Source organism: Leptosomus discolor, chromosome 8, assembly GCF_034619465.1.
Source record: "Leptosomus discolor isolate bLepDis1 chromosome 8, bLepDis1.hap2, whole genome shotgun sequence".
Lineage (NCBI taxonomy): Eukaryota > Metazoa > Chordata > Aves > Leptosomiformes > Leptosomidae > Leptosomus > Leptosomus discolor.
In genome coordinates, this window is record NC_141398.1 from 8,798,837 (window position 1) to 8,825,476 (window position 26,640).

The 26,640-nt window shown below is 40.9% G+C and overlaps 1 protein-coding gene across 2 annotated transcripts in view; it reads right to left on the minus strand.

Annotated features, from left to right (window-relative positions):
• Positions 1 to 11,789, minus strand: part of LOC104342396 (poly(rC)-binding protein 3) — a 64,652-nt gene extending 52,863 nt beyond the window's left edge. For both annotated transcript variants that reach the window (XM_086469478.1, XM_086469477.1), the window contains exon 1: positions 11,712 to 11,789. In XM_086469478.1, coding sequence (XP_086325604.1) covers positions 11,712 to 11,789 — 78 coding nt within the window. The remainder of the gene's footprint in view (positions 1 to 11,711) is intronic.
• Positions 11,790 to 26,640: the final 14,851 nt, after the last annotated feature.

Sequence of the window (26,640 nt, forward strand, 5' to 3'; positions counted from 1 at the left end):
GTCAGACTGGAGGCCTTTGGGGGTCCCTTCCAACCTCCATGAGGCTGTAATTCTTTAAGCATGTCCTTATACCCACTGAAGTCAATGCCTAACTAGCCACAAAGTTGCTCACCCCAGTGAGGCTCCTTCTCAGGTTTATTTTCAAATTTTATTTTTTCTGTCTCAAATTTCCTTTTCTGTTTCCCTTCCCACTGCTCTTTCAAGATGGGATTCTGCTCTCTTGTACATATTGACCAGAGAACTGATATTGTCCAGACAGGCACTGCGAATCTTCCAGAGGTATCTGCTTTGCAAACCTACAGTTCTGCTGGCTGATGTACAGTAGACCTTTATGCATCACAGAGCTGTGTGACTGTTCTTTCTAAAGCTTCCTGGGTCTGTCTGGGACTATGAGACATCTGTACATCTGCACATACAGTGCAAAGAAGCAGCTCTGTGAGAAGAGGAATGAATGAAGCGGAATCACTGCAGTTTTGAGTCTTGTGACCAAATTATCCTGTGTCACTTAGTATGTGGGTTTAGGTCATGCCTTTTCCTGTGGCTGAGACAGCCGTACCAGCATGCCGTGTAGGCTCTCTAATGAGGTGCAGCTTTTTTGTTAGCAGTGACACAAATTTGGGACACCCATTCGACAAAATTTTCCAGATCTTACTTTTTTTTAATATGATCACTGTAACTCTGCCAACCTGCCTGTAACTGTTGAATGGGGTTAAACAATACAGGGAGTAAAACTCTCAACAACGATAAGCCTTGGGAACCCTCACGTCTAGTAGTTCCTATCTGACCACTCAGCACATTCAGCAGTTTTACCAAGGAAACTTTTTCCATTCTTCTTGGTCCCAGCTTTCAGAAATAATTAATTTAATAAAACAGATTCTTGGGAGGTAGAAGGACCTTTTGCTAAGGTTGAGCATATCGTGTTTTGATTGCTATGGGCAAACCATCGTATTTCAGCCCATGGTACAATTTCAGTGTTTGGATATCTGAAGTTTCATTAGAAGCTGTAGGCCTGGTTTTGGACCTGCAAGGCTCTGCCACTACGCTCTGCCAGTATACACTTAGTATGATGAAATCCATCCTGATCCATTTGATCATCCTGGGTCTTAATGACAGATGCTGTTCTTTCAGAAATTTATGGATGGGTCATGGCTACATGTACAAAGATATCTTCCTTGGAAATAGGAAAAGATACGTTCACTTTGAAAACAAAAAAGCAGTATACTGTTTGCAGCACTAGTAAAAAAGATAGTCCATTTCAAACAAGGTAATTTGGAGTATTTAAAGAGTAGAGCAAAAAGAATTAGGATTCTCAAGCTGCTTGTTCCACTGAAGTCTGTGGGAGTTTTGCTATTCATTTCAGTAGGGACAGGAATTCTACCTGACTGATCATCACCAAAGAGCACAAGCTGCCGAAGAACTGAGCAAATGAACAGCGTGAATCGCACTGAGAAAAAAAAAATTCAATGAGAATGGTGACCAGTTCCTTGGAATATGCTAGCAAACGTCACTGTAATGCTATGGAGTCAAACCTTCGCCTCCTCAGAGGGTGAATTTAAAGCTTATTCTATAAGCAGGCAGTTTCAAAGCATCCAGGCAAATGCCACCTCTCCTCCAGCACTGAAAGCTGGGATTCTGCTTGGAAACGTGAGGCAAGAGCACAGGGGGAGAGAGAAACATTAACTAACATTAACTTCACATGGATATTCCTAATTTTTCCAGAATTTTTGATCCATACAGATTACTAAAAAAAAAAAAATCCAGAATGGTTTCAAACAGGTCACTTCAGACTTTTTTGGGGCCTTAGCTGTTTCTAGGAAAGCCCCCATAAGTACTGGTGACAACAGATCATGTCTTTAATTATAATGAGAAACCAACTTCAGCCACAGATTAACTCAGAAGACTCTTTACACCTCACTTTCCAAACTACCAATGCTACTTCATCCAACCTTTAATGTTTCTTTATACAGGCCAGTATTTGTTTCATATAGATTCTTATATCACCCTAAATTACGTTTAGCGCTTAATGAGATATCTAACATCATTTTGATGACACTCGAGTTTTATCAATATTTCTAGCCAAGGTTACTTTGAGGGCTTTATCTTCTTCAGAAAGCATTTCTAAATCTGCCAGACACCAAACTGTGCTGCAGTTAACCGTCTAAGACTGAAGGGATGGGATGTCTGTCACCTACATCAGTTCATTAAAAGTTAGGAGTCTAGTGTGAGCCAGGCACACCACCTCCTCTGCAGTCCAGGGAGAGATAGCAGAGGATGTTTTTTTCCTAAAAGAAGAAGGAAGAAGTGTACTCCCGAGGGTTTAATCTTTCTCCATCTGCAGTAGAAGAAACCCAGACTGACACTAACATACCTGAAGTCTAGTGAGAGGGATCCTACACTTGATGTCAAATTCAGCCTCAGTGCAGGTCAGACAGGAGTTTGATTTAGCTGTCCTAGCAGATTACAGCCTACTAGAATATACTAATAACTCTTGAACTATTTGCTGTTTTCCAGTGCTCACGAATACAAGCTAAAGGTAAGTATTTATGAACCATTTCAGACGGATTTATTGACTAACCATCTAGACGTAAACACAGTGGGAAAATAAGTTCTATGGTAACAATTACTGGGTTTCATATAATCACATTTCAACAGCTGATTGAAAAGCAGTGCACAAAAAAGAGAAGTTATAAATGGGGGAACTAAAGCTCAGAGGGAGAAAGACAGGTCAAAGGCAACCCAGTAGACTGGTGCTAGAGCTAAAAGTACTACCCAAGTTCCTTGGCCTCAACAAGTTCATATTATGACCACCCATCTGTTCAGAAGCTGATACGCCACAGCAACCATGTGGGATGAACAGGAGGCCCCTGAAAAGCTGCAAGTGTGCACGTGCCTACATCCACTGAGACATATGCATACACACATGCACACACTTACACATTTCTGCGGGAAGTCAATATATACATACAGGCACTGAACGGATAGATACCAACTCTCCTTCAAGAAATGACAGCAATTTGGGGTGCCTAACCTAAGGCTCATCAAAGGGGCCTGAGATTCAGATTAGGCTGAGCACCCAGCCCAGGTAACGCCTTCCAAAGGGCTTATCTCCAGGCAACAGTATCTCAAGCAGGACAGCCTCACACTTGGGCTCCAACAGTGTCACTTTGGAAAACCCCAGGAAAACTTTAAATGTACATGCTGATTTCAGACAGCATGAAAATAATTCTCAAGCCTGCAGGGGCTCAGTTGATTTATGACTGATTTTCTTTAGTATGCTATTTCTAATAAAATAGATAAAACAACACGAGATGAACCTTACCAACAAACACTGGAAGACTGCAATTAAGTATATTGCTAGTCAACCACCCACTTCATCATGAATAACTTGAGGAAAAGCAATGGTAAAAACAGGGGATGCTATCTTTCATGCAGAAATGCAGCATATAATATTATTTGCACATCCTAATCACATGAATGGGATGAGTTTTGCTCTTAACAAACACTTGGGGAGTGGTGGGCCCATCAAAGAGCAGAAAGCTATTTCTGCAGCTTTTGCATCATCTGTGGTGAGTGCAACAGCACCAGCAGAAGAAAAGGTGGCAGCAGAGAAGTCTGTGAGCCAAGGCTTTCACAGGGCTCTTGGTAGTGACTAAACAAAGACGTTAAACAGGCTGTAAGAGAAAGCTATTTCCTAATCAATTATCTGGTGTGCCTTTTGAATAACAAGAGAAAGAAATTAGTCATGTTAAGAAAACAAAAGGCTTAGCAAATGGTAACAAACCTTAGTTCAAAGATTAACCTTTGATCTGTAAACATAATGTGTGAAATTCCATCATTTTTCAAAGTGTGAGGCTAGCTTACTAATTACTGTGTGCCAGGAAATCAAAACAAAACAGGTAGCTCTTCCAGGACCATACAAAAGCACAGGCCCTGCTCTATTACCGTGGAGTGTGCAGCTTCTGTTATCAGTGCTACTGGGCAAATGGAACACTAACCTCACAGGAGCCCTGAGATAAAGCCACGTCTAGAAGGAAAAAATGTTTAAGAAATAATATAAGAATATACACTTCCAGCCCAAAGCACAGACCACATCCTAAAGCCTGCAATTCATTCAACGCTTTGATTGCATAGGCTCACCTGCTTTCTATGATCAAGGATAAGGTAGAACCTGTAGGAATGGACTCTACAAACAGAAAAGCCTGCTAGAAAAGCATTGAAAGGAAAGAAATACAGCCCTCCATGGTGGGGAAGCACGTCCGTCATGAGACAAGGAGGGATCCTGGCAACAGCAAACATCTGCGCTGATAAAGTTTTCTAGACCAGCACCAGTTGTCTTTTTCCCATCCTTTAAGAGGCATAACATAACCCAACTCTTTCTCTTCACCTTGTTCTGAGGATAGAGTTACCAATACTTGTATAAACTCATGAATACACTTGCATGGAAGACCTCAGGAACATGTTAGATGATGTTTGGAACAATGTGTTTGCGTGCAGCACATGGGGCATGAGCATTTTTCGAAGACTGGAAGAAACGTCAGATTTGGGAAACACGATGTAACGTGTCTACCTCAGGAACAAACAGCTGCCTCAGATAAACCGAGAGTTTGATTCGTGTTCTGGGATTATGAGGGATTAGTCTCACTGACATGGGAGATCTCATGTTCCTAGGTGATGCTTCAGTAGTCACTGTCTGCTGCTAAAACAGCCCTAATTTCGTAAGGCACTGCAGTCCAACCCCTTACTGAGACAGATCTCATGCTAATAAATGTGGTAGCGTATGAGGAAATCTTCAAATTAGGGTCTTTCTGGTAGAGATGCCAGTGTTAGGAATCTTCCGTAGGCCCACCTACCATTTTGGGGCAGATGTGCCAATGGGCATTTCTCATTTGCTTTTAGATAGCAGATGGGTAATCAATTTACATTCAGTTTCACACCAAAACTCCCAGCCTACCCCCCCTCAAAACAAATCAAACCAGAGTTCTGTCCCTTAGCTTGTCCTTCCACTTGTGATGCTGAAGCAGCAGCACTTACTCAGGGTGTGTGTCTTCTGCAGTCTCAGTTCATTACAGCTGTGGACCGATGAGGAGATTCTGTTTGACAGAAGTGGGAAAATTTGTCTATGGAGATTGTTTTTGGGGACATACAGTGCCCAGGGGCTGGTGAAAAAGACCTCTGCCCTTTCTGTTGATTTTTTAGGCTAGTGAGAACCTCTCAGCTCGTACTACAAACACGTAAGAGGAGATCCATCTCGTGCTGTGTATTTGCACGCAGAGTTTTGTTCCATGACTAGAGCTCTTAGGTACCACAGTAATGGAAACAAACAAAGCAAGAACTATAATAGTAATAGGCAGGACAGTCAATCCTCATAATACCCTGACAGTGTTTGTGGAAACTAGAAAGAACAGAACAAACATTGGCTTTGTTGGCATTATATGGCTTGGATTAAATTACTGACAAGGTAATTTTTAAAGCCATTTTGTTTTATTCTCTATTTTAATAAGTAAAAAATCAAAGCAAAAAATGGGGAAGGAGAAGGGCATTACCTTCCAAGATGGGGAAAAATTATTTCTGTGCTTGCTTTACAGTCTTTCAGGGGGCAATTTAGGAGGCACAAAAAAGTGGCCACTAAAAGAAATCTCTGATGCTAACACTATATTATCTATACTGATGAAAATGGCAATGTTCTCCATGATTTTATTCTGTCTATATTTGAGCCGTTAAGTGTGAGCACTCACCTTAATGAGTCTAAATTTTCTTCTATTTTCCTTGTAAAAATTTCTATATATAGCATCACAAAATAATCACAACATATCTGGAAGTCACCACTGAAGCTGGATGTAAGTCTGCTCTAACCACTCCCTCCAGTGCCACAAGGTACCCACTGATACTGCTGAAACCATTGGGAGAGAATTCCTCAGGGCATCTAAAATTAAGCTGTAAGTACTGGAAGTTTAGTGACTAAAAATCAAGGCACTCACAGGGTTTTGTCCAAACCTGAACATTTGACTGCAGGTACCTTTTTCTAATTCACTACTGCTGAAACTATGAGAAACACATCATTGAGCAAAGGGTATCAGGGAAGGAAAAGCTCCACTCAGGCACCATGTCTTTCCTCCATCAACATAGTTTATATATTCCACATAGTACATGTGCTGATCTTCCTCAGACATGTTTAAAATCTGCTTAGGAGAATTCCAGAACCTCATAAAAATCTCAATACCAGGAAATTCTCTTGGGATCCCCTTATTAGGATTTATTTTTCAAAATATATTTTATCCCATTATTTCCAGCCAGAAGAACTTGTATCATTCAAAATAATGACACTCTATTACCATCATATTTATTCTCTCCAGGTATTTATGAGAATGTCTGAAGAAAGCTACACACAGTCTCTTCAGCCTCCTAAAACTTTGTTATTTTTCTGTGAATTCCCCCTCTGCTCAGTCTTCAACATCATTCACACATGTGGCACCTGCTGCTGAGCACAGAACTGCAGGTGTGATTTTGCCAGAAGAACAGTAAGGTAATTACCATCTCTTCGCCCCACGATGCACCGATGCTATACATCCAAAATTGCACACACTTTTGCTGCAGAAGATTTCCTCTGCAGCTCAGCATATCCCAAATGTGCCACTCTCTAGACGCTGCCACATCTGATGCCTTTCAGCCTTTTATGCTTTCCAGATTTCCTTCTCTCACTGAACATGTATCTTCTAAATTACCTTCTCCGGTTAATTGCCTCAACCCTCCAATTTACACCTCTCAGTATTTGGCAAGAGTCCTACTTCCCTGCCAGTTTTTCCTTCCCTCCTTCATCCTACCTGTAAATTATTTCCTTGTTCTTCCTAACTATCTGACTTTATTAATCCATTTTGTTTCCTTCTTCTGAACTCCTTCCCTTTTCTCTAAAAGATTCCTCAAACTCAATACATTAACATATTCTACTTCGGCTTCTTGCAGACTTCACTGCACCCAATATTGCTTCATCGACGCACACCTCCATGCAGCGCCTTTGGAAACGATGCGTTCTTTCTTCTGCAGGTCTGTACTGACTGGGAGGAAGCAGAGACTCCTGTGCCACCACTACAAGACAGAGACCGAAGTGGATTTGTAACCCTGCTGCCCTTTCCATGCTGGCACATTTGAACATTTTCTCCTCTTCCACCTCACGGACCTGACTTTTAAATCTCCAATGAAGCCGCTTTCCTGGAATTTAACATCTTTCTACCAGCACAGTCTCTTTATCACCCACATCTAAAATTAACCTTTAATGGTGAGTCTCTAGGGTCTTAATCAGCCTGTTAACACTGGCTGTGTACAAATCCGAACCAGTCAAAACCACGTAATCATTATCCAGTATAGTCGAAGTAGGTGCTTTTTCAAGAGTTATTTCTTTCTGGGCATGAACTGACCAAAACTAGAACAAGAGCACTGCAGAGGCCAAGGGCTAAGGTATGTTGGCAGTTACCTGTGGGCAAGGCTTCAGTTTTCCACAGCCTTCCAACCTCATTACCTATGGCAGTAAGCAAGAAAAAAATCCCAGCCACAAGTCAGGGGAACAAAAAATTCAGCAGAAGGTGAGCAAGGAATGATAAGAGAGAAACACTGAGCTCCATCGAAGACCCTACAACATGCAGATAGCCAAAAGAAGTTTGCTTTTGACAAAAATTATAAAAGGAAGAAAAAGTGAAAGGCACGTTTCTTTTGGAGCCTGAGCTCTGCCTCTCCTTACAGAGATCTGGGGACTGTTTGCCCATGAACGCACACACACTCAGTCTGTGTTCCTTAAGACTGTCAAAAATGTTGATCTGATCTGGGTAAAAGCTGACATTTTTGCCTTCGCTGGAAGCAGAAATCTTGCAATCCCTGCAATATTCTAGTCCTGCCCAGAAGTTATATTTTTAAAGCAGACAAAGGTAATAAAATGTCCGAACCCATTCATGTCTCTGCCCTACACAGTGATCTTACTTATTTTACTTCAAGAAACAGCAGGAATTAGATGCAAAACACAGAAGTAGGGCAATGTAAACAGCCCCAGCCCATACTCTCTGTTTTTCTCTACTAAAATCCGTGAAACAGCTTTACTCCTTAATGTGGTGCATCTTTCTCATTAATAAAAGATGAAAATGCATATCTGCATTATTTAATATACTTTACACATGCAACTCCTGAACATGCTTCAAAAGGCTCTTCTGTTCCTGCCCTCTCTGGAGCAGCATTCAGGTAACTCAGTCAAAAAGGTCCCGGGCAGCAGAGGCTGCAGTGCCATGGCAGCTTTATGGGATATATTCAGTTTTGTCTAACTTGTCCTTAAAAACCTCCAGTGATGGATGGTGTGGCATTCCCAGGCAGCCTCCTTCCCTCCTCACGCATCCACATAACAAGTTTTCCTAATTCTGCTTTTAAAATTCCCTGCAAACAGACACAGTTGCTTCTCCATGGATGCTAAGAACATCTGAGCACTGCCCTTCCAGTAGAATCCCTAACACCTGCCCTCTAATTAATCACAAGAAAGTACAACAAAAAATGTTTTGTGTTGCTCCTGGTTTCTCTTTGGGGCTGTCACACTATCGTAACTTTTTTACTGATGTTAACACACTGCAAGATGAATATTAGGCCTTTCATCTTACACCTTCACACGCTCTCTGAAGTCCTGGCTCAGGAAGACACCTTTCATATCAGGCCCTGGAAACATTTACCCTGAGTTTAACCTTTTATATCTCACAGCGGTTAGCTTTTTGCTGGGTCCGCACAAGCCTTTTTGCTGCTTCCACAGCTAAAAAGTTGCTGCTCTCCCTTAACATTGCACTTTCTGCCCTGAGAAAATCAAGGCTGTGCCTTGCCTTGTTGCCAGTCAGCTGCTCCCAAGTCTTGCTATGCTGCGAAAGAGCAGCTGAGGTGGTTCTCCAAGCGGCCAGCCCAGCCTCTGCGGCAGGAGGCTGCACAAAGCCCTGCAGGAGCTCAGCTGGACCTACAGCTGCTGCTTTTCCCAAAGCAAGAGAAAGCAAAGGTGCTGATGACAGGTGTCCTACCAGCGGGGAGGCACTAGCCCTGGGTTCTCCTGGAGCTCAGCACTGTTCCCATCTGTTTTCCTTTCGCCAGACACCAGCGTTGTCTTTGATTTTTGCTGCTTGTTTTGTTTGTTGTTATTAAAGGTGCTTTTTTTATTCCTTACCCTCTTGCAGAGGTCTGTCCATTCATACAAATCCTGACTTTTCTGCCTGCAGGTACAGAATTTAGCTTAATTGCCTAATTAACATGTCCATCCTTGACTTAAAGCCTCTATTCAAATCATATGAAAAGTACACGTTGAAAATTTCCTAGGTCTGCAGGATTTACAGCAGAGATAACCAAGCACAGCCGCACAAGTTCTGGACTTTCAATCAAAATGAATGTAAACATCACAAAGCACATAGACCGGCCTTCCCTATGCAAAGGTAGACTGGTAATAAAGGTTTAGAGACAGAGTAAAGGCTAGTGGGGATAGACCCCCATGTTTTCATGAAACACACTAATAAATAAATAAACAAATCTAACCAAATCCAGTTTGCTATGGTTATTTTTAAAAAGACCTTTTAACTGCGCTCTTCTCTTTCACGTTACGACCAGTATTTACAGCCCAAGCTCTACTTCAGTTAATTGTTTTGTCTAGAAATACTAATTACAGACCAGCAACTTCCACCAGTGCCATTACCACAACAAATCTTAAGGAACAGCCTAGAAATATATTTCTTCTTTTTCAGTGGCACACACAGCTTTCAGATGAACCTTCTCACACTGAGTTCATATTGACCCAGACATCCCTCATTCCTCTGTATTATGATTTCTAAATCACAGAAATGACATCAAAGAAACCATAAGGGTCTGACTTTTATTACCAAAATAAATTCTGATTTAATGTACTCTTTGCAATACTTAAGCACAATAGGACACATGATTAGAGCACAGTAGAGTTAACAGTATATCCGTCGTGCCTTGATAACTGAGGCTGCATGGTATACACCTACTTAAAATTTGAACTTCGTAGGTTTTATGGTTTTAATTCAGACCCTTGGGGCTACATATGCACTGAAGATTGGACACATAACGTCTGTTATTGTTAAAAAGTGTTGTACACACAGTCATTGATGTTTAACACAGAAAAATAGCTTTTTCTAATTTAATTTCTGATTTCAAAAAAAATGGTTTTGTTTCAAAAAACTCCAAGCCCACAGTTTAACTAAAATGTCCTGAAAGTGACAGATATTTGATTTTTGCTTTAAAGGCATGATTCTGAATGCAGAGCTGGCTGACAGCAGTAAAAAAAAAGCACGCCTAAGCAAATGGGAATTTGACCGAAACCAGTAGGGCTACTTGTACCCACCAGGATAAGGGTATGTCCAAATGCTTTTCTGGATTGGGACCAGAACCTTGTAGAATCAACCCCTAAGACCTAATTTTGAGTGCAGACATGCGTACAGATTTTAGGTGGGTTTGGTAAGAGAGACTGTTATTAAATTTGTTTGACAGATTCCTATTTAAAATGCAGATTTTACACACCAGATGCCTGCCTGAAGCTGAACATTTCAGGGGAAAAAATCAAACAAAATGGTTAGATAATTTCTGAGAAAATACATAATTTGTTCTGACATAAATTAATTTCTGAGTTTTTTAATTTGCAAACTTAAACTGTATCCCCTCTTACTTCTTCTTATCAGCTCCATAAGTAAAATAGGGGGAGATACTTTAGTCTCCCATTTGTGCTATGGGTGAACATAGTGTGTTCATGCCATAGGTTGAAAGCATGCACTGTTTTAAAATGTAAATATACTTTTAGTTGTTAAATTAAATTCTAGGAGTAAAAATACTTTTTAGATTTATATATACAAATTTGATCTCCAGAACTTTACATATATATATGTTCACTGTTCCTTGTTAAGGAAGAGCCAAACCGCCTCCTTCACACGACATTCATTCATTAAGCCTAAAAATGCCTGGTGCTGCCTGATGCAAATAGCACAAACAAACCTATGAAATGTGTTTTTTAATTAAAAGCCCATTGTGTGATCTGGCAATGTGAAATAAACGGCTATCAGACTGTTAAGTCTGACAATACTGAATTGGCACTTTGTCTATGGCACAGATTTCACACTTATCTGCATGCTTAAGTGCTGCACTGGACAGCAACAAAATGACAGTCAACCTCCCAAAACAAACCCGCAGGGGACCTGGATGAATGCTTGGTATATCAGGGGGGTCGCTCTAATAAGATGCTACATCCGAACAGAAGAACTATCCCATTTGCATGCCACAGAAATAGACAGTAATTCTGTGGCAATTATTTCACACAAGTCAACGTTCCAGTATCTTAAAAAAACCCTGCAAAACCCAGCAAATGACAGGAAAGGCGAGCTGTATACAGGTCAGCCTTATGCAAAGGTCTGCCCAATTTAGCTAACTATCAATGAAAGAACCCTTTTTTTTGCCACCGGATCTGCTCAAAACGGGTTTGTTACAGGCAGGGTTTGTTCCAATGAACTCGGGCTGCAGTGCAAACTTAAGTACGATGCCTTTGAAAGGCACGGGGTGATTTTTCAGTCATGGCAATGGTGCTTTTGACTCAAGTCGGAGGAGGAGGAGCAGACCCTCTGTCAACGCCACTGTCAGGCTCTGATAGTAAATGCACACATTCAATACACAGGCAACTGCTGTGGCAACAGTAAATGCTTCACCTTGCCATGCATGAGAAGGCGTATGGTAAGCGTGACATTGAGACCTCCTTCAGTCACTTTTGTATCCTTCGTGTTCATCCTGGCCTTGTATCTTCAATACTTGAAAGCAGCTTCGTTTTTCTTTTTTGTTTTCTATTCACTTAATCAACCTACAAAGAGAGAGAGAGAGAAAAAAAGAAAAAGTACCATTGAGTGGCTGAAGCTACTCTGAACTCTGAATATCATGTTGTACAAACCAATTAACATTCCTCCCTTTGATTTTCTGGACTACAGTTTAGTGTTGAAAAGGCTCCTTTGATTATTATCCCTCCCCAACCAACTCTTTAGCCCTTCACCAATTACAAGATAAACTCACTTTTGAAACCTTAAAAATTCTCTTAACTTCCTGTATTTCAAAGCTGAAATTACAGAACACAACAGAGTGAAATACTATGTTTTCTTCTGAACAGTACTTTCTCTCTGTTAACCTTTGTGGTGTGCACATGCAATATATATACGCATTTTGACACACGCCTGGCGCTGTCTTCATTTCTCTCTCTGTTACTACCTCTTTCTCTTTTTGCTCTTGCAGAAGAGATATTTTTGTTTTCTCTCCAGCTAGAGAGAAATTAATTCTTGAGCCTAAACACTGATCCCTGCCAGCAACAGCAGATGACACATTATCAAAGACATCTGAGTAACTAAGAGCCACTTGCTGCTGTAAATCTGGGTACTGTCTGACTTTGTTTTTGTCTACCAGGCACAGAGGTGGCTCAGTCCCTCAAAGGCCAAAGCTGAGCTTCAGCCCTAAGTAGAAGGAGATTTTTCTTAATTCCTAATGACAAATTGCATATTTTCAGTCATTTACAAAGCCATAAATATCCTAATATGCTAATGAAAGCTGCAAGGGCTGGCTTTGAAGGGATAAACAAGATGCATTCTGAGTTTATTAATGCAAGGACATTTATCAGTACAAACAAAAATGGGGGCAGGAAGGAATATTACCAAGGGCAGGCAAATTCCACAGTAGAAAAGCCTTAGAGATTCCTTATTTGTTTTTGTGTTTTCCAGGTCTATCTTATAGAGCATAAAACACTTAAACAGACATCACGTCTCTCAGTAACCATCCCTTATTAATGACAACCCTATTAGCTTCACATCTTGGAGCTTCCCAAAAATTTGGCTGTCTTGGACACTGGCTATTAAGCACCCCTAGAGACAATGATTTTTGTGGCTCAGAACGTAACAGCCGTGCCCCACCAGGGTGGCAGGCTATTGCCCCCTTGCAGAGACTGCTCAGGGACCAAACCACTGGAGGGACCTATGAGGGGCTGGACTAGATGATCTTTTGAGGTCCCTTCTAACCCCTAACATTCTGTGATTCTGTGAGATCATTCCCCTACAAACGCCAAAGGTAGTATCATGCAAACTGTTTCATCAACTGATTAAACTCCATCTTCAGAGCTACTAAGCACTGACATACCAACCAAAGTAAAGCCCATCTTAGTTGAGCATTTTATGTGTGAGAGAAGTCAACAGCAATGCTTAAAGAAAGGGCACAAGAAACGTGTATGGAGTCATCCTTGATAGACTTGCTGAGCTGCCAGCAATCAGTGATTCAGGGTCTTCTGGGAGACTGCTTCCAGACCAGCAGTTTCAACATCAATTGGTAGACCACTCCTCCATGAATCTGTCTAATCCCTTCTTGAATCCATACATCTGGTCTCCAAAAGTTCTGGTCTCACAGATTAATTATTAGTATGCGAGAAAGTGATCCACTTTATCTGTCTTAAATCTGCTGACGGTCATTTCCCCTTTTTACACATTTTGCCCTTTGTGTATTATCTGATAATCATCCCAGGAGGCTGCTCCTCTGATGGCTGGTGCTTCTCACTTCAGCCTAAGCCTGTGAGTGGCCAAGGCACTCATGATGCTTTTGCTGCTGGGAAATACACTGGAAGATGCAGAATTTTCTCTCAAGTCTCTGCAGGAGTACTTAGGACCACAGAGAGCTTCTGTGCCTTCAGTGACTGCAAGAATTAGAGGCAGATATGCTTGAGGAGAGGTGAAAAGAAAGAGAAAGAAAGAGTAACACAAACCCCTTCTTCCTAAAAGCAAATTCAGTAGTCTCTACCACAGAGCAGCTCCTGCCTACCTGCTCCATTGCCAGGGCTGATTTTCCCTAACCCAGCATGGTCTCAGTTTATTTCACACCATATGCTCTACCATCCAGACCACAGCAACTGAAATAAATCCCATTTATTGCACATTTCTACACTTATCACTTACATGACATATCCCCTAGCCACACGGAGAAAAGCCGAAGAGAAGCAAGGTGCCTGAATGAGAAGGCAGAAAACAGAAGCAGCCTGGCCATGTCTCTGATGCACCACTTGTGCAGGAGGGTGGGAGGAAAATGCCTCAAGGCAAGCTGGTAGGATACGACAGAGAAAAGTATCGGGCTGTATTCTGCTTCTTTAAGATTAGACCAGGACTCACGGTAAAATCTGCAAGAGCCTGACCCCGACAGTCCCTTCTGACAAGAGCAGGGGAGGAGACTGTGCTCACCTGCTCCTTGCTGCTGGCTGAGGGAAATGCTCTGGCTCTGACAGCCCAAGCATTTTCTGCTCAGCTCTGTAAAAAAAAAAACCCACAACCCTAAAACACCAAACAGAGGCACTTCGGTACATAAACAGTAGAATACTTCTCAGCATTCTGGACGTTATGGGAGCAATACTGACCATCTGAGATCTCTAGAAACCCATGCTAGCTTAGGGTATGCTTGGAAGATTTCACATAATGGATGTGTTTCAAGTAGAATCAAAGTATTTAAGACCTTCTGTGGACCAAAATTTAGTGATGAAGGTACAGCTATGTTTCTAATTAAATGTATTCCCATGTGGGAAAAATAATACCTCCTCAGAAGGAGGCATTACATAAAAGGTTTACAGATGCCATGGCCTTTTACTGCTGTGATGCTACAGCAGTATGCTCACTTTGGAAAAAAATTTGGAGGAAAGCTTTTTCCCAGACAACAAACCAACCCCCACCTAAGCCTGACCTTTTCCAGATAAAACCCGAAAAAAATCTGTATTTTTAGCTAACACCTTTTGGGCTCTTCTTAAAAAGAGAGGTTAAAAATGAAATCCCACCACATATATTGTTAAAAATATCACTACCATCTAATTTTTTGAAGAATTTTGTCTTTGCCCCTCCTCCCAACAAGCTCAAACTCTGGCACCTGGTACTGAGAAGCAGAACAGATGTCTGGGGGAGGGCTGAGAGTGTGTGTGCCTGCAAGGAGTGAGGCAGCTGTGTGAGATACAAAAGGAATGAATTCAAAAAGGCAACCTCACATGATAAGGAAGCATACGTGAAACCTATACATATACCATGAAAAAAGAAGAGTTTTTACTATGCCAGGTGATTTACAACTGCCTCCGTTGTCCTGAGAGTCCAAGTATTCTGGTAAAACTTTACAGCTTTATGAAGTAAACCTAAAAGACTGTTAATTACCTGAATATTTGAGTTTTAAAGAAAGGTTAAAATAAAATGCATTGTTGTGCTTCATTATTTTTAACTAACTCGAGCAAATTTTTCCACAGGTATCATCACAAACACATGCTGGTCTAGATCTCTGTGTGCATGGAGATGTCTGTTCATGGCACAAGGAAGAAAATGGTTTCCTCTACAAAGCCTCCTACCAGCCAGCAATACATCCATGTATTTATAAACCTACTGCTGTAATATACGAGCACTTCATGAATATTTAATCAGTAAAATATTTTCCATCTCCTTTGCAAAATCAGCGTTTTGAACAATTTACTAGGTTCCTGGCTTACGCGTGCCTCTCTGTGTGAGCAAACAGAAGCCTAAATACATAAGGCTTTCCTTTCCCAAGCTCTGTGTGAAGAGGTCCCATGGCTACTCTGGAGGGCTGGGAGAGTTGAGTCTCAGGCTATGAAAAAAAATCAATGTGTCACACTTTTCCTGATGCCAGAGGAAAGTCAGGGGACTCCACGGGTGAGCAGAGAGTATCATATGGGCAAATACAGTCAATGGCATGGCTGAACGTAAAGAGTGAGGGTTTATGCATTTTACCCTGCCTTCAGCAGAGAGCTGGCAGCAACAGGAGGACAGCTGGACAACATCCTCCTCCTGACCTTGGGACTCTGGACCAGAATGCACAAAATCCAAGATCCATGGCTCTGCAGCTCCAGGTAACAAGCAAAAAACCATTATGAACAGGGAACTAAGGAAAGTAGATCACATCAGACAGTTCCAAGCAAACAGCAGATCTTTTCCTCCTGTGGGGCTGAGCGTGAACTTTTGAGGACATTTCCACTGCTGTTTATCATATAAAATGTGAAAATTTCACTTTAGGTAGAAAAGGCATCCAAATGCATTAAAAAAACCCCAAACCTTCTGAAAATGCCAATAAAATGGACATGTAGTTTCATGCAAATGCCTTTTATCTCTAGGTATGTGTTTCTATACATTTTTAACATCAGTTATCCCGAGCTGGCATAAACCGGCATGTCCTATATGCTCACTATTAATTACATAAGGACCACCGATTTTCTAACATGGCTTTTCAAAAAATTGTTGGTAATTAAGTGACTAAAACAACAAGCAGCTAAGCCACGTGTTCATCAGACTACTACAAAGAACAACACAGTTCCTCAAGGATTTCGCTGAATTAATAAAAGCAACAAGATGAACTATACAGCTGAAGGGCAGTGCCATAACCCCCCCACAAACGGAGGTTAGGAATCCACATGGCCGAGGGGGTAGTATGAGATGGGTGCCTGAAGCCTGAGACATGGAAACTCAACCTCATGACCCCCTTTCTTCCTACCCCTCAAGCCTACTAATCCCCTCTCAAGAAAATAAGCAGACCATTACAGAGAATATTGCTGCACAGTGCTGAAGAATACACATATATATGTTTTAATTGTCTAAGGTGACCAGTTTAGAAACACAGGGCAAAAAAGCCTTTGACTCCACAGCAGGCAGGGACGCCAACGATGAATAAAATCAACACAGTACCAAGGCAGACATCAGGCAAGTGATCTGAGTTTAAAGCCACGAGAAATTATTTGATATCCATGAATCTGCCAAGAAAGCTACTCATCTAGAAGATCCCGAGGAATAAGAGGGAGGAGGGGAAGAAAGAGAGAGTGTGCACAGGGTGAAATGGGACAGAGTTGCACAGTCACAGAGGTGTGCTGGAAAGGAAAGAGATGTAGAGAGGAAAGAAGGAGAAAGGCAGGGAGAAAGAGAGAGATGAAGCTTCAAATGGCTGAAACAGAGAATAATGTGAGAAGAATCAATGTGGAAATAAGAACCACCTGAAAACGTTCAAGGAGGAAGCCTGCTCTGGTATGTGAAATCTTGACTGTATGCTTGTTAAATCTGAGCCTGTCAGGAAAGATGAAACTGGTCAGGGCACCCAGCACAGCATTCCTGTGCTGGAGCCTCAAAAGGGACTCTTGAGCTTAATTATGGTGCTTCATCACCATCAACAGAAAGATATAATTATGAAGAAAACAAGGAAGAATCTACAGAGGCATCACAGTTTAACCCCAGACGGCAGCTAAGCACCACGCAGCCGCTCACTCGCTCCCCCCTGGTGGGATGGGGGAGAGAATTGGATGGGGGGAAAGTGAGAAAACTCGAGATAAAGACAGTTTAATAGGTAAAGCAAAAGCCACACATGCAAGCAAAGCAAAACAAAGAATTCATTCACCACTTCCCATGGGCAGGCAGGTGTGCAGCCATCTCCAGGACAGCAGGGCTCCATCACACATAACGGTGACTTGGGAAGACAAACACCATCACTGTGAACGCCCCCTACTTCCTTCTTCTCTCCCAGCTTTACCTGCTGAGCATGACATCATATGGTACGGGATACCCCTTTGGTCAGTTGGGGTCAGCTGTCCCTGCTGTGTCCCCTCCCAACTCCTTGTGCACCCCGAGCCTCCTCGCTGGTGGGATGATGTGAGAAGCAGAAAAGGCCTTGGCTCTGTGTAAGCGCGGCTCAGCAGTAATGAAAACATCCCTGTGTTATCAACACTGCTTCCAGCACAAATCCGAAACATAGCCCCATATTAGTTACTGTGAAGAAAATTAACTCTATCCCAGCCAAAACCAGCACAAGATGAAATATGAAAGAGCAAACTCCAGTTGTTCACTGGAAGAAAAACATTTTTAAAACAAAGAAAAAAGAATGGGGGGAAATTATAGCGACATTCAGCAGAAGCCATGTCTAATTTAAGTGAGGACATTTAAACTCAGTCATGTTGCTCCCATGTATCTGTAGGTTTAGAAAAACAAAACTTCAATAAGGGAAACGTAAGAACATCCAGTCTCTCACAGTAAATCTGTCGTTTCCATAATATATGGAAACATCCCAAAGGAGGGGTAGCTAAGCAGATGATCAAGCCATAGGGATGGGGGCAGGAAAAGACAGGGGCTGAACAAGGAGACTAAGACAGGAACAGAGTCACTTGAAGATGAACAAAGAGAGTTATCGTGAGTTTGAAGAACTGGAAGTTGGACAGTAACACACTGATGTTATGAAGAAATAGTTCAGAGTATGGTTTGTTTACCGAGAACTCTTAAAAAAAAAAGTGTTATTACCAAAAAAAAGGAAAAGAAGATAGTAAGAGTGAACAAAAAACAATTGAGAAAAATGAAATACGGAAAGCCATGAAAAGGCTGTAGCTAAGTCCTCTTGATCAGATGCCTCCAGGTGGAGGGAGACCTCCTGGGAATCAGAAGAAGCACACTATCAGGGATCATGATGAGAAGAAACAACCTGTGCTTTCAGCAGAGCAGAGTTCTTCGAGAACAGATTTATACTACTTACACGATTTTATTCTTTCATTTAAACCGGAGGGAATATAGGAAAGGAGAAAGAGACTGAAAGGAGCATAAGAAAATTACTGCAGGACAAGAACTGCTGACATTATAAATAGAAATCCACACATTCAGCCATATATGTAAGGTTTAAAATTAAAAATAAGCTGTCTGCCACAGAAAGGTTCATGCTATCAAATGAAGAAATAACTACTTTCAAGTATTGATAAGCTAAGCAGTTATTATCCATGGCTTTTCACTTGAAAGTAACATCTCTGGATGTCAAAGGGCTAAACAGTGTAATTATACAGAAAAACACTGGCAGAAGTTAAAAAAAAAAAACCCAAGCCAAACCAACCCAAAGTGAGATTAAAAGCAAAACCAGCTCCAGTTGTATTATTTTGTTTCAAGGAACTTCTTTTCAGAAATGGTGAAAAGTGATAATGATCAGCAGCTATTTACAGTTTCAGTTGAAGCAAAAGAAGTAGTAAGTAAAGCAGTACTAGATTTTCCCTGAGGGATACGTCTAATGCTATTTTGTCAGAGGAAGAACCTATCCTATTTATAGAAGAAGCTGTCTTTGCGTTCTCTCTAAATGAGAAATGCCCTTACCCTATACGACTAACACCTCATTTGCTGAAGATCATGACATGTCAAATAATCTTTGAAGAGATCAGCAAAAGATTAGAGACTTACTTTTTCTGTTCCCAACCGATGGATGTTTAGCTGCCGAATTTGACGTATATGAGGCCCATTTTTTAAATGGACCACTTTTCCTTATGCTGGTCAAAAAGCACACACTTCGGCCAGTGGCACTGGTCGCTCCCTTTTTGATTTATTAAAGGATACAGCAACATATTTATTGTCTCTTCTACTTATAACAATTTCTGTAAAGCTTTCTAAGTAAACAATATGGCATCATGAATTTATTACAGGAAGAAGCACAATAAAGACTATTGTCTCATTGTTCACCAAACTATTTCTTAGTATCAACAGTAAATAATTAATTATTTAATATAAATTAATATCAAAATACTACGCTGTGTGTGAATAGACAGCTACACACTTCACCAAAACATAGAAAGTTATCCCTTCAGAAAACATCACCTGTCAAACAGGTAATAAATGCTACCAAATGCCTAGAAATCAAGTCTCAGGAAACCTAGAAAAGCTGTATAATGGCCTTCTGCAAATGCCAAACAGATCTGGGATGCTGAGGGAAGCAAGTGATTTCCAGGCTATGGAATACACAGTGATTCTTTTGCCAATGATAACTTCCATCTTTCTAAGTCTTTTTTCTGCTCCCCCTTTCTGCAATTACTCCAGAAAGAATTACCTTAGCAGGAAAGCAGAGAGCATCCTTACAGTTTGCCATGGGCTAAAAAAAAGCACCACAGCGTGGATGTCAATACTTTGTACAGATCCACCAGCCAACTGGCTCTTCGGCATACGTGAAACTGCCAGGCAGCTAAAAGCTCTTGTAGATGGAATGTTAGACTAATGACTAATGACATAAACTCCTCCACAAATAAGAAAGCTGTGGCAGCCCACCGTAAATTATTCTGTACAAATATTCTCTGGGAGGATTCAATGAGTTCAGGATGGACCAGAAGGTGCTTTCTTTCCTTTCCTAATGGCATGCAATGCAATTAACTGTAAGCTTTATCATGGACCTGGCAGTTTGCACGATCAGGGAAGGCAATATACACATACGGTAGATCAGCTATTTACCAAAGAACAATTTCTAATCACAGCTTTAGGCACAAGATCAGCTTTACCTGCCACGGTGGCTCCAAAACCCTCAAGTTAAGCATTGTTTCTCTCAAATCTTTGTTTTTATGTGGCTCAAGTTTTTTTTTAAAAAAATTTGCTTTACTTGCCTATGTTCAGCTAAGAAACAGACACTCCAACTAACTCGCGTTAATCATTCCATATGGTCTGAGATAATAAATATAATAAAGAAATGTACATAAGTCAGAGTGAAGGCGGGGAAAAATGGCACAGACCTCCAACAATAGCGGAGTGGTCTCTCCAGCACAGAGATGCTTACAAGAACGGCCTACCATACAAGGAGAGATTTTCAGTCCTCACCTGTTCCTGGAAAACCACTAGGTTCTGATAACCTAACCATTGTGAATGTGTGTTATATTTGTTGATTTATCGCTGTCCCCTAAAGTTAAAGGCATGATTTTGACATTTAATCAATTAAATATTTTTATTTTGAAATAATGTTTCATTTGTAAATTTACTTTCATTTAATCAAAGCAAATAAAACAACTAAAAAGGTTCTGGGGCATACAAACTCGTCTTGTTGTTTTAAAAATAAATGCACTTGCACCAAATAAAAGACAGTCAAGCCTAAGCAGATGTTCTTTTTTCCATTTTTTAAAATCTCTGGTAGAATAGAGAAATCGTTCACACGATCTGTTTCCAAGATATCGTAAGTGAGCAAGATTTCTATACATATATAAAAAGATCTATTTTAATATAGTATGGATATATTGATAGAATACAGTTAAATGCTGGAAAGTAAGCAAGGTACATTTTTTACAAGACAGATGTGGACAAATGTTAAAGGATTGCTGGGGCATAATTTAGTAAGCCAATATTAAGAATAGCACGATTTTTTTTAATGACATTTTTATCTTTAGTAAAAACAGTCTCACAGACTTAAAGAAGAATTGTAATTTTCTTTGCCAGTACACACAAGAGACAGACAGATTCTTATTGATCAAAGGAAAAAATGCCCAATACAGTAGAATAGTCCCAATGTCTTTAATGGGAAACATTAACCCATTAAGTATGTTCCCACTGGGCACAGAATAAACAAAGATTTAAATATATTTGTATTTTTATAATTCCATCAATGTTGAAACGACATCTGTCTTAGAATATATATTTGTACAACCTATTTGTAAATTAAATGTTTTGCAGACATAGCCGGTTGGATAAACATGAGTCAGCTGTTCCACTCAATCCAGTATAAAACATGGTGTTGGTTAGGGAAAAGAAGCTAATGATAATAATACATTTCACCTTAATACATTAAACAGGAAAATATTATATATTGATATAATCGAATCTCTGACACAAACAAGCAAAAATATCACTTTTGTAATTACCTTAATTAATTTATTTTCAAGGCTGTGATTTGAAAACCCATTCAAGCTCCCTGGATGAATAAAATAAATACTCATTTAAAAAAAATAAAATAAAATCAAACAGCATCTAAGGGAGGGAAGAGGCTGAGCTCCCATCCTTCTGTTGCACCAGCCTCTGGGATGTGAGTCACAGGCCTGGGATAACACACTCATAGAATCACAGAATCATTTTGGTTGGAAAAGACCTTTCAGATCATCAGGTCCTACCATTAACCTAACACTACCAAGCCCACCACTAAACCATGTCCCTAAGCACCACGTCTATATGTCTTTTGAACACCTCCAGGGACGGTGACTCCACCACCTCCCTGGGCAGCCTGTTCCAATGTCTGGCCACTCTTTCAGTACAGAAATTTTTCCTAATGTCCAATCTAAATCTCCCCTGGCGCAGCTTGAGGCCATTACCTCTTGTCCTGTCATTAGTTATTTGGGCTCACTTGGGGCAAGGATGGATTGGGAATTGTCTGAGAAAGAGAAACTAGCCCAACAGGAGCACAGCTGTAACAGCTGCAAATATGGCTGAGTGCTGCAAAGACTGTCGTCACTCACGGGGAAAAAAAAGCAAGGTTGCAATGTCCTGCCAGATTGTTGGAACTGTGGCCTTCAAAATTCATGCTCACAAGATGAATATTTAAGTTCGAATTTCACTGTGAAACTCAGGACTATGCAGTGGGTAAAAAAACCCACTAAGTTCCCAGAGCTTCATTTGAAACTAGATTTAACAACATAAAATAATTTAAAAAAAAACAACCAAAAAACTAACAGCCCACAATAAATGACTCTTTTATGGGCAGTCAATACTCAGAGTTAAGAGCCAAACACGTGCCAAGATTTAAGCCACTTAAATCAATATTTTTGTCACTGATTTAAACCAGGAGAATCTTTAAAACTCAAAAGCAACTCTAATTGATGAAGTATTCAAAAGCAAAGAAAAAACAAATATTTTATTTATTAATGACTTCAAAGTGCCAGCTGTAAAGTGAATCACTATATCTTGCTCTAGTGCTGGGAAAAAACAGCGCTAAGGCTATCCATTTGCTACTTCTGTACAACCTTTACAAGGAAAAGAGCCCATTTTTGCATACACAACTCATTCGCTCCACAAAGTTACTCAGCTGAAACAGCGCTTCATGAATTATCCTCCTTTTGTCTCTCTGTCAGCCCCTTTCCTTACAAATACATGCATACATACATCTCTCTCTCTCTCTCTCTGTATATATAAGGAATAGCTTACTATTAAATGAAAAAAAAATTAAAAAGCATTACTGAAGTTTTGGTAGTATCTACATCAGCAACTAGAAGATGCCATTAGCAGCACATGAATGATGGTCAAGTGGAAGGACTGTGGACATTATAAAGGAGAAGAGCTCAAACAAACATAACAACCCGAAAAGAAACACGGCGAAAAAATGTATGGCAATAATTTAAAAGTAATACATTCACATCACAATACATTCCCAATACAAATATGACAAGTAGGGAAAACCAATCCTTAATAATGACGTAAATCTCGAACGCACTAACGATACAGAAGACCTGGGGATGATGTAGGGCTGCAAATCAGAGGTTGAAAACATACTTTGGAGCTGGAGAAGAGGAAGCAATCACGCTCACATAAACATATCTTGTTTCATATTTGGATCTGGACACTCCATAACCACAGGGAAAAAAGAGAAAAAGTGGGAGTTCACTGAGAGAAGAGTAGAAAAAACTACTAACAGAAAATTATACAAAAATGGAGGTTGATTTTAGCCAGCAACAAATGAGGCCGTATTCGAAAAAGGCTACTGATACGAGGGAATCAAAGAAAAGGAGAGAAACTAGGATGCTGCAAGTGCGGCTGGCTGATGCAAGGATAGCTTTGCTACCCAAAAAGGAAGAAATCAATGCTAAGTTTATGTCCCAAAAAGCCATCTGGGATACCTCTCATGCTGAATGACATTCTGCAGAAGTGGCAGTGCCGCTCATGTTTCCATGCAGAAAGGTTGCATAAAGGTTCCTGGAAGCCTTATAAGAAATACACTGCAGTCAGCAAGACACTCAGCCCTGGGAATGCCAGATCAGGTCTTAAACAGAGTTTAGACACAGGTGCCTATTTTATAGGGAATTCCATCTTGCAAAGTTTGCTTTCATCCCAAATTGAACCAAAAGGTCGAATTTTGAAACAATTTAGTGTGTTCGTGTGTGAGCATGTGAGTTTGAGGGGGCTCAGCGGAGGCCACAAAGATGCTCAGGGGGCTGGATCAGCTCCTCTGTGAGGACAGGCTGAGAGAGTTGGGGGTGTTCAGCCTGGAGAAGGGAAGGCTCCGGGGAGCCTGCCAGTGCTTAAAGGGGGCTGCAGGAGAGGTGGGGAGGGACTCTTGATCAGGAAGGGCAGTGAGAGGATGAGGGGTAACGGTTTCGAATTGAAAGAGGGGAGATTTAGATTAGCCTTTGGGAAGAAGTTCTTCATTACAAGGGTGGTGAGGCACTGGCACAGGTTGCCCAGAGAAGCTGTGGCTGCCCTCTCCCTGGCAGTGTTCAAGGCCAGGCTGGATGGGACTTGGAGCAACCTGGTCTGGTGGAAGGTGTCCCTGCCATGGCAGGGGGATGGACTAGATGGTTTTCAAGGTCCCTTCCAACCCAAACCAGTCTGTGATTCTATGATTCTATGTTTTAGCATTTTTTATCGATGCAAAGAAGTTATTTTTCTATAACTGCATTTTTTTAAAGACTTCAACTTGCTGGTTTTATATTCTACTATGCATAACATATTTCAAAGTAAAAATATCTCTTTACAATGGAAAACCAAAATGGCATGATTTTACAATTTTGCAAAGGCACTATGGACAGTAATTATCAAAGTCTTTCAGTTAATTTTTTAATAAGAAAATCAACACATTCCCACACAACATTTAGATATTGACAATCGGAAAAAAAAAATAAAAAATTGAAAAATTTCTATCTATCTGTTCTTCTATAGACTCACTTTGTAGTGGAAAAGAGACAGAGTCGAATGAACAAATGAAGTCTTTTAATCTCCAGTTTCCAAGACTTTGTACATTTTCTGACTCTTTTCCATTTTCACAAGAGCCTTGGCATTATCTTTATTCAAGTTAGGGAGAGCAGGGATGTTTTAGACATTTTTTACTATTACTTAGCCAATAAGTAAGTTAACTTGGTAAGAGAAAAAGGAGGTCATATAGTATTCAAAAAGATACAATACTTGTTTTCTTTTTTCCCCTCCAGTGCTCTGTATTGAAATCTGAAAAGCCCTGTTTCAGATTCTGCACTTTGCTATCGCACATGTAATAATAGGACACACTGGCCTTTGATACAATTCTCTTCAGGGAACAAAAGCTTCCTTTGGCACAACTACAGCCAGTGCTTGTTGTAGGTTACACATGTCTTTCCAGTCAAGCATGATTAATAACTGTTAAAAAAAAATGCTCATGACCCATGGCAAGTATTCTTTCAACTATAATACCAGCATTATGGGCTCTGAATCTCAGTAATTTTAAAATGTGCTTCTACAATGGAACTATAATTTAATTACTTTTTCTGCAGCCTGTTCCATTTTGTTTCATCACTTTGATTGCACCATGCGCTTGGCAGCTTATGGGAGACTGCATCTGCCTCCAGGATTATTTCACTGGGCTCTTTCGACATCTGTTTCTGAAAATGACTTTATTTGCAGTGGCGTAAAGAATAATCAGAGACTTGTTTAATCCAGATAAATTGGAAAAGAGAGAGACAGAGAGTTGGAGGCAGGGAAGAGACGGGGGGGAAAGAGAAAGCAAATCTATGCTGCAGGCTGCAGAAGACATCAAAATAATCTGACCTGTTCCTGTGCTTCTGAAAACGCTGTTATCTCATGGATGATATGATACATGAAAAGATGAGTCACTAAGTCAGTTCCTTTTAATGTTTAGGTGGAGTTCATAGATGCAATACATAAGACATTCTAGCTAAAGCTTCATGTTGTGCTTGATCACTTTAATATAATTTTCATGAACTACATTTGCAACCGCATCCCTCGAGAATCACAAAGCAGTCTGAAATGATCTGTGGCAGTTGACAAAAGTCCCTATAATAAACGAGCTAAACCCAGGCTCCAGCACGACCTGACACCCTTCCAAACAGGGCTACAGCCAACACCTGTTGCAGAGTGCCACAGCATGGACCGCTGAGCACACAGCTCAGCAGTCACCCTGATGGATAACATTCCCCATATCAGCAGACGTCAACTGGGTCACCTGGGTATCAGATGAGCAAGTGCAAAGCATCTCTAACATGCCCGTGCCTGTATCAGCTTGTATTCCACACAACGGAAATCACCGTTGGCAACTGACGTTTATTTTTGTGTTATGGGTTTGTTAACCCGCAAACCATCATAAGCATTTGAGGCGCTCTCTAACAGATCACAGGTGTTGGCCAGGTTTTGGTTTGTTCTTTATTCTTTTTGTTTATTTTTTGCAGGGGGTGAACAGGTATTTCATAGAATCACAGACTGGTTTGGGTTGGAAGGGACCTTAAAGACCATCCAGTTCCAACCCCCCTGCCATGGGCAGGGACACCTTCCACCAGACCAGGTTGCTCCAAGCCCCATCCAGCCTGGCCTTGAACACTGCCGTGGAGGGGGCAGCCGTAGCTTCTCTGGGCAACTTGTGCCAGTGCCTCACCACCCTCACAGTAAAGAATTTCTTCCTTATATCTGATCTAAATCTCCCCTCTTTCAGCTTGAAATTGTTACCCCTCGTCCTCTCACTACCCTCCCTGATCAAGAGTCTCTCCCCACCTTTCCTGTTGGCCATCTTTAAGCACTCGAAGGCTGCTATAAGGTCTTCCCGGAGCCTTCTCTTCTCCAGGCTGAACACCCCCAACTCTCTCAGCCTGTTTGCTAAGAAGCATCCACTGCCTCAATAAGGAAGTGCTGCAAGAAGGCACCT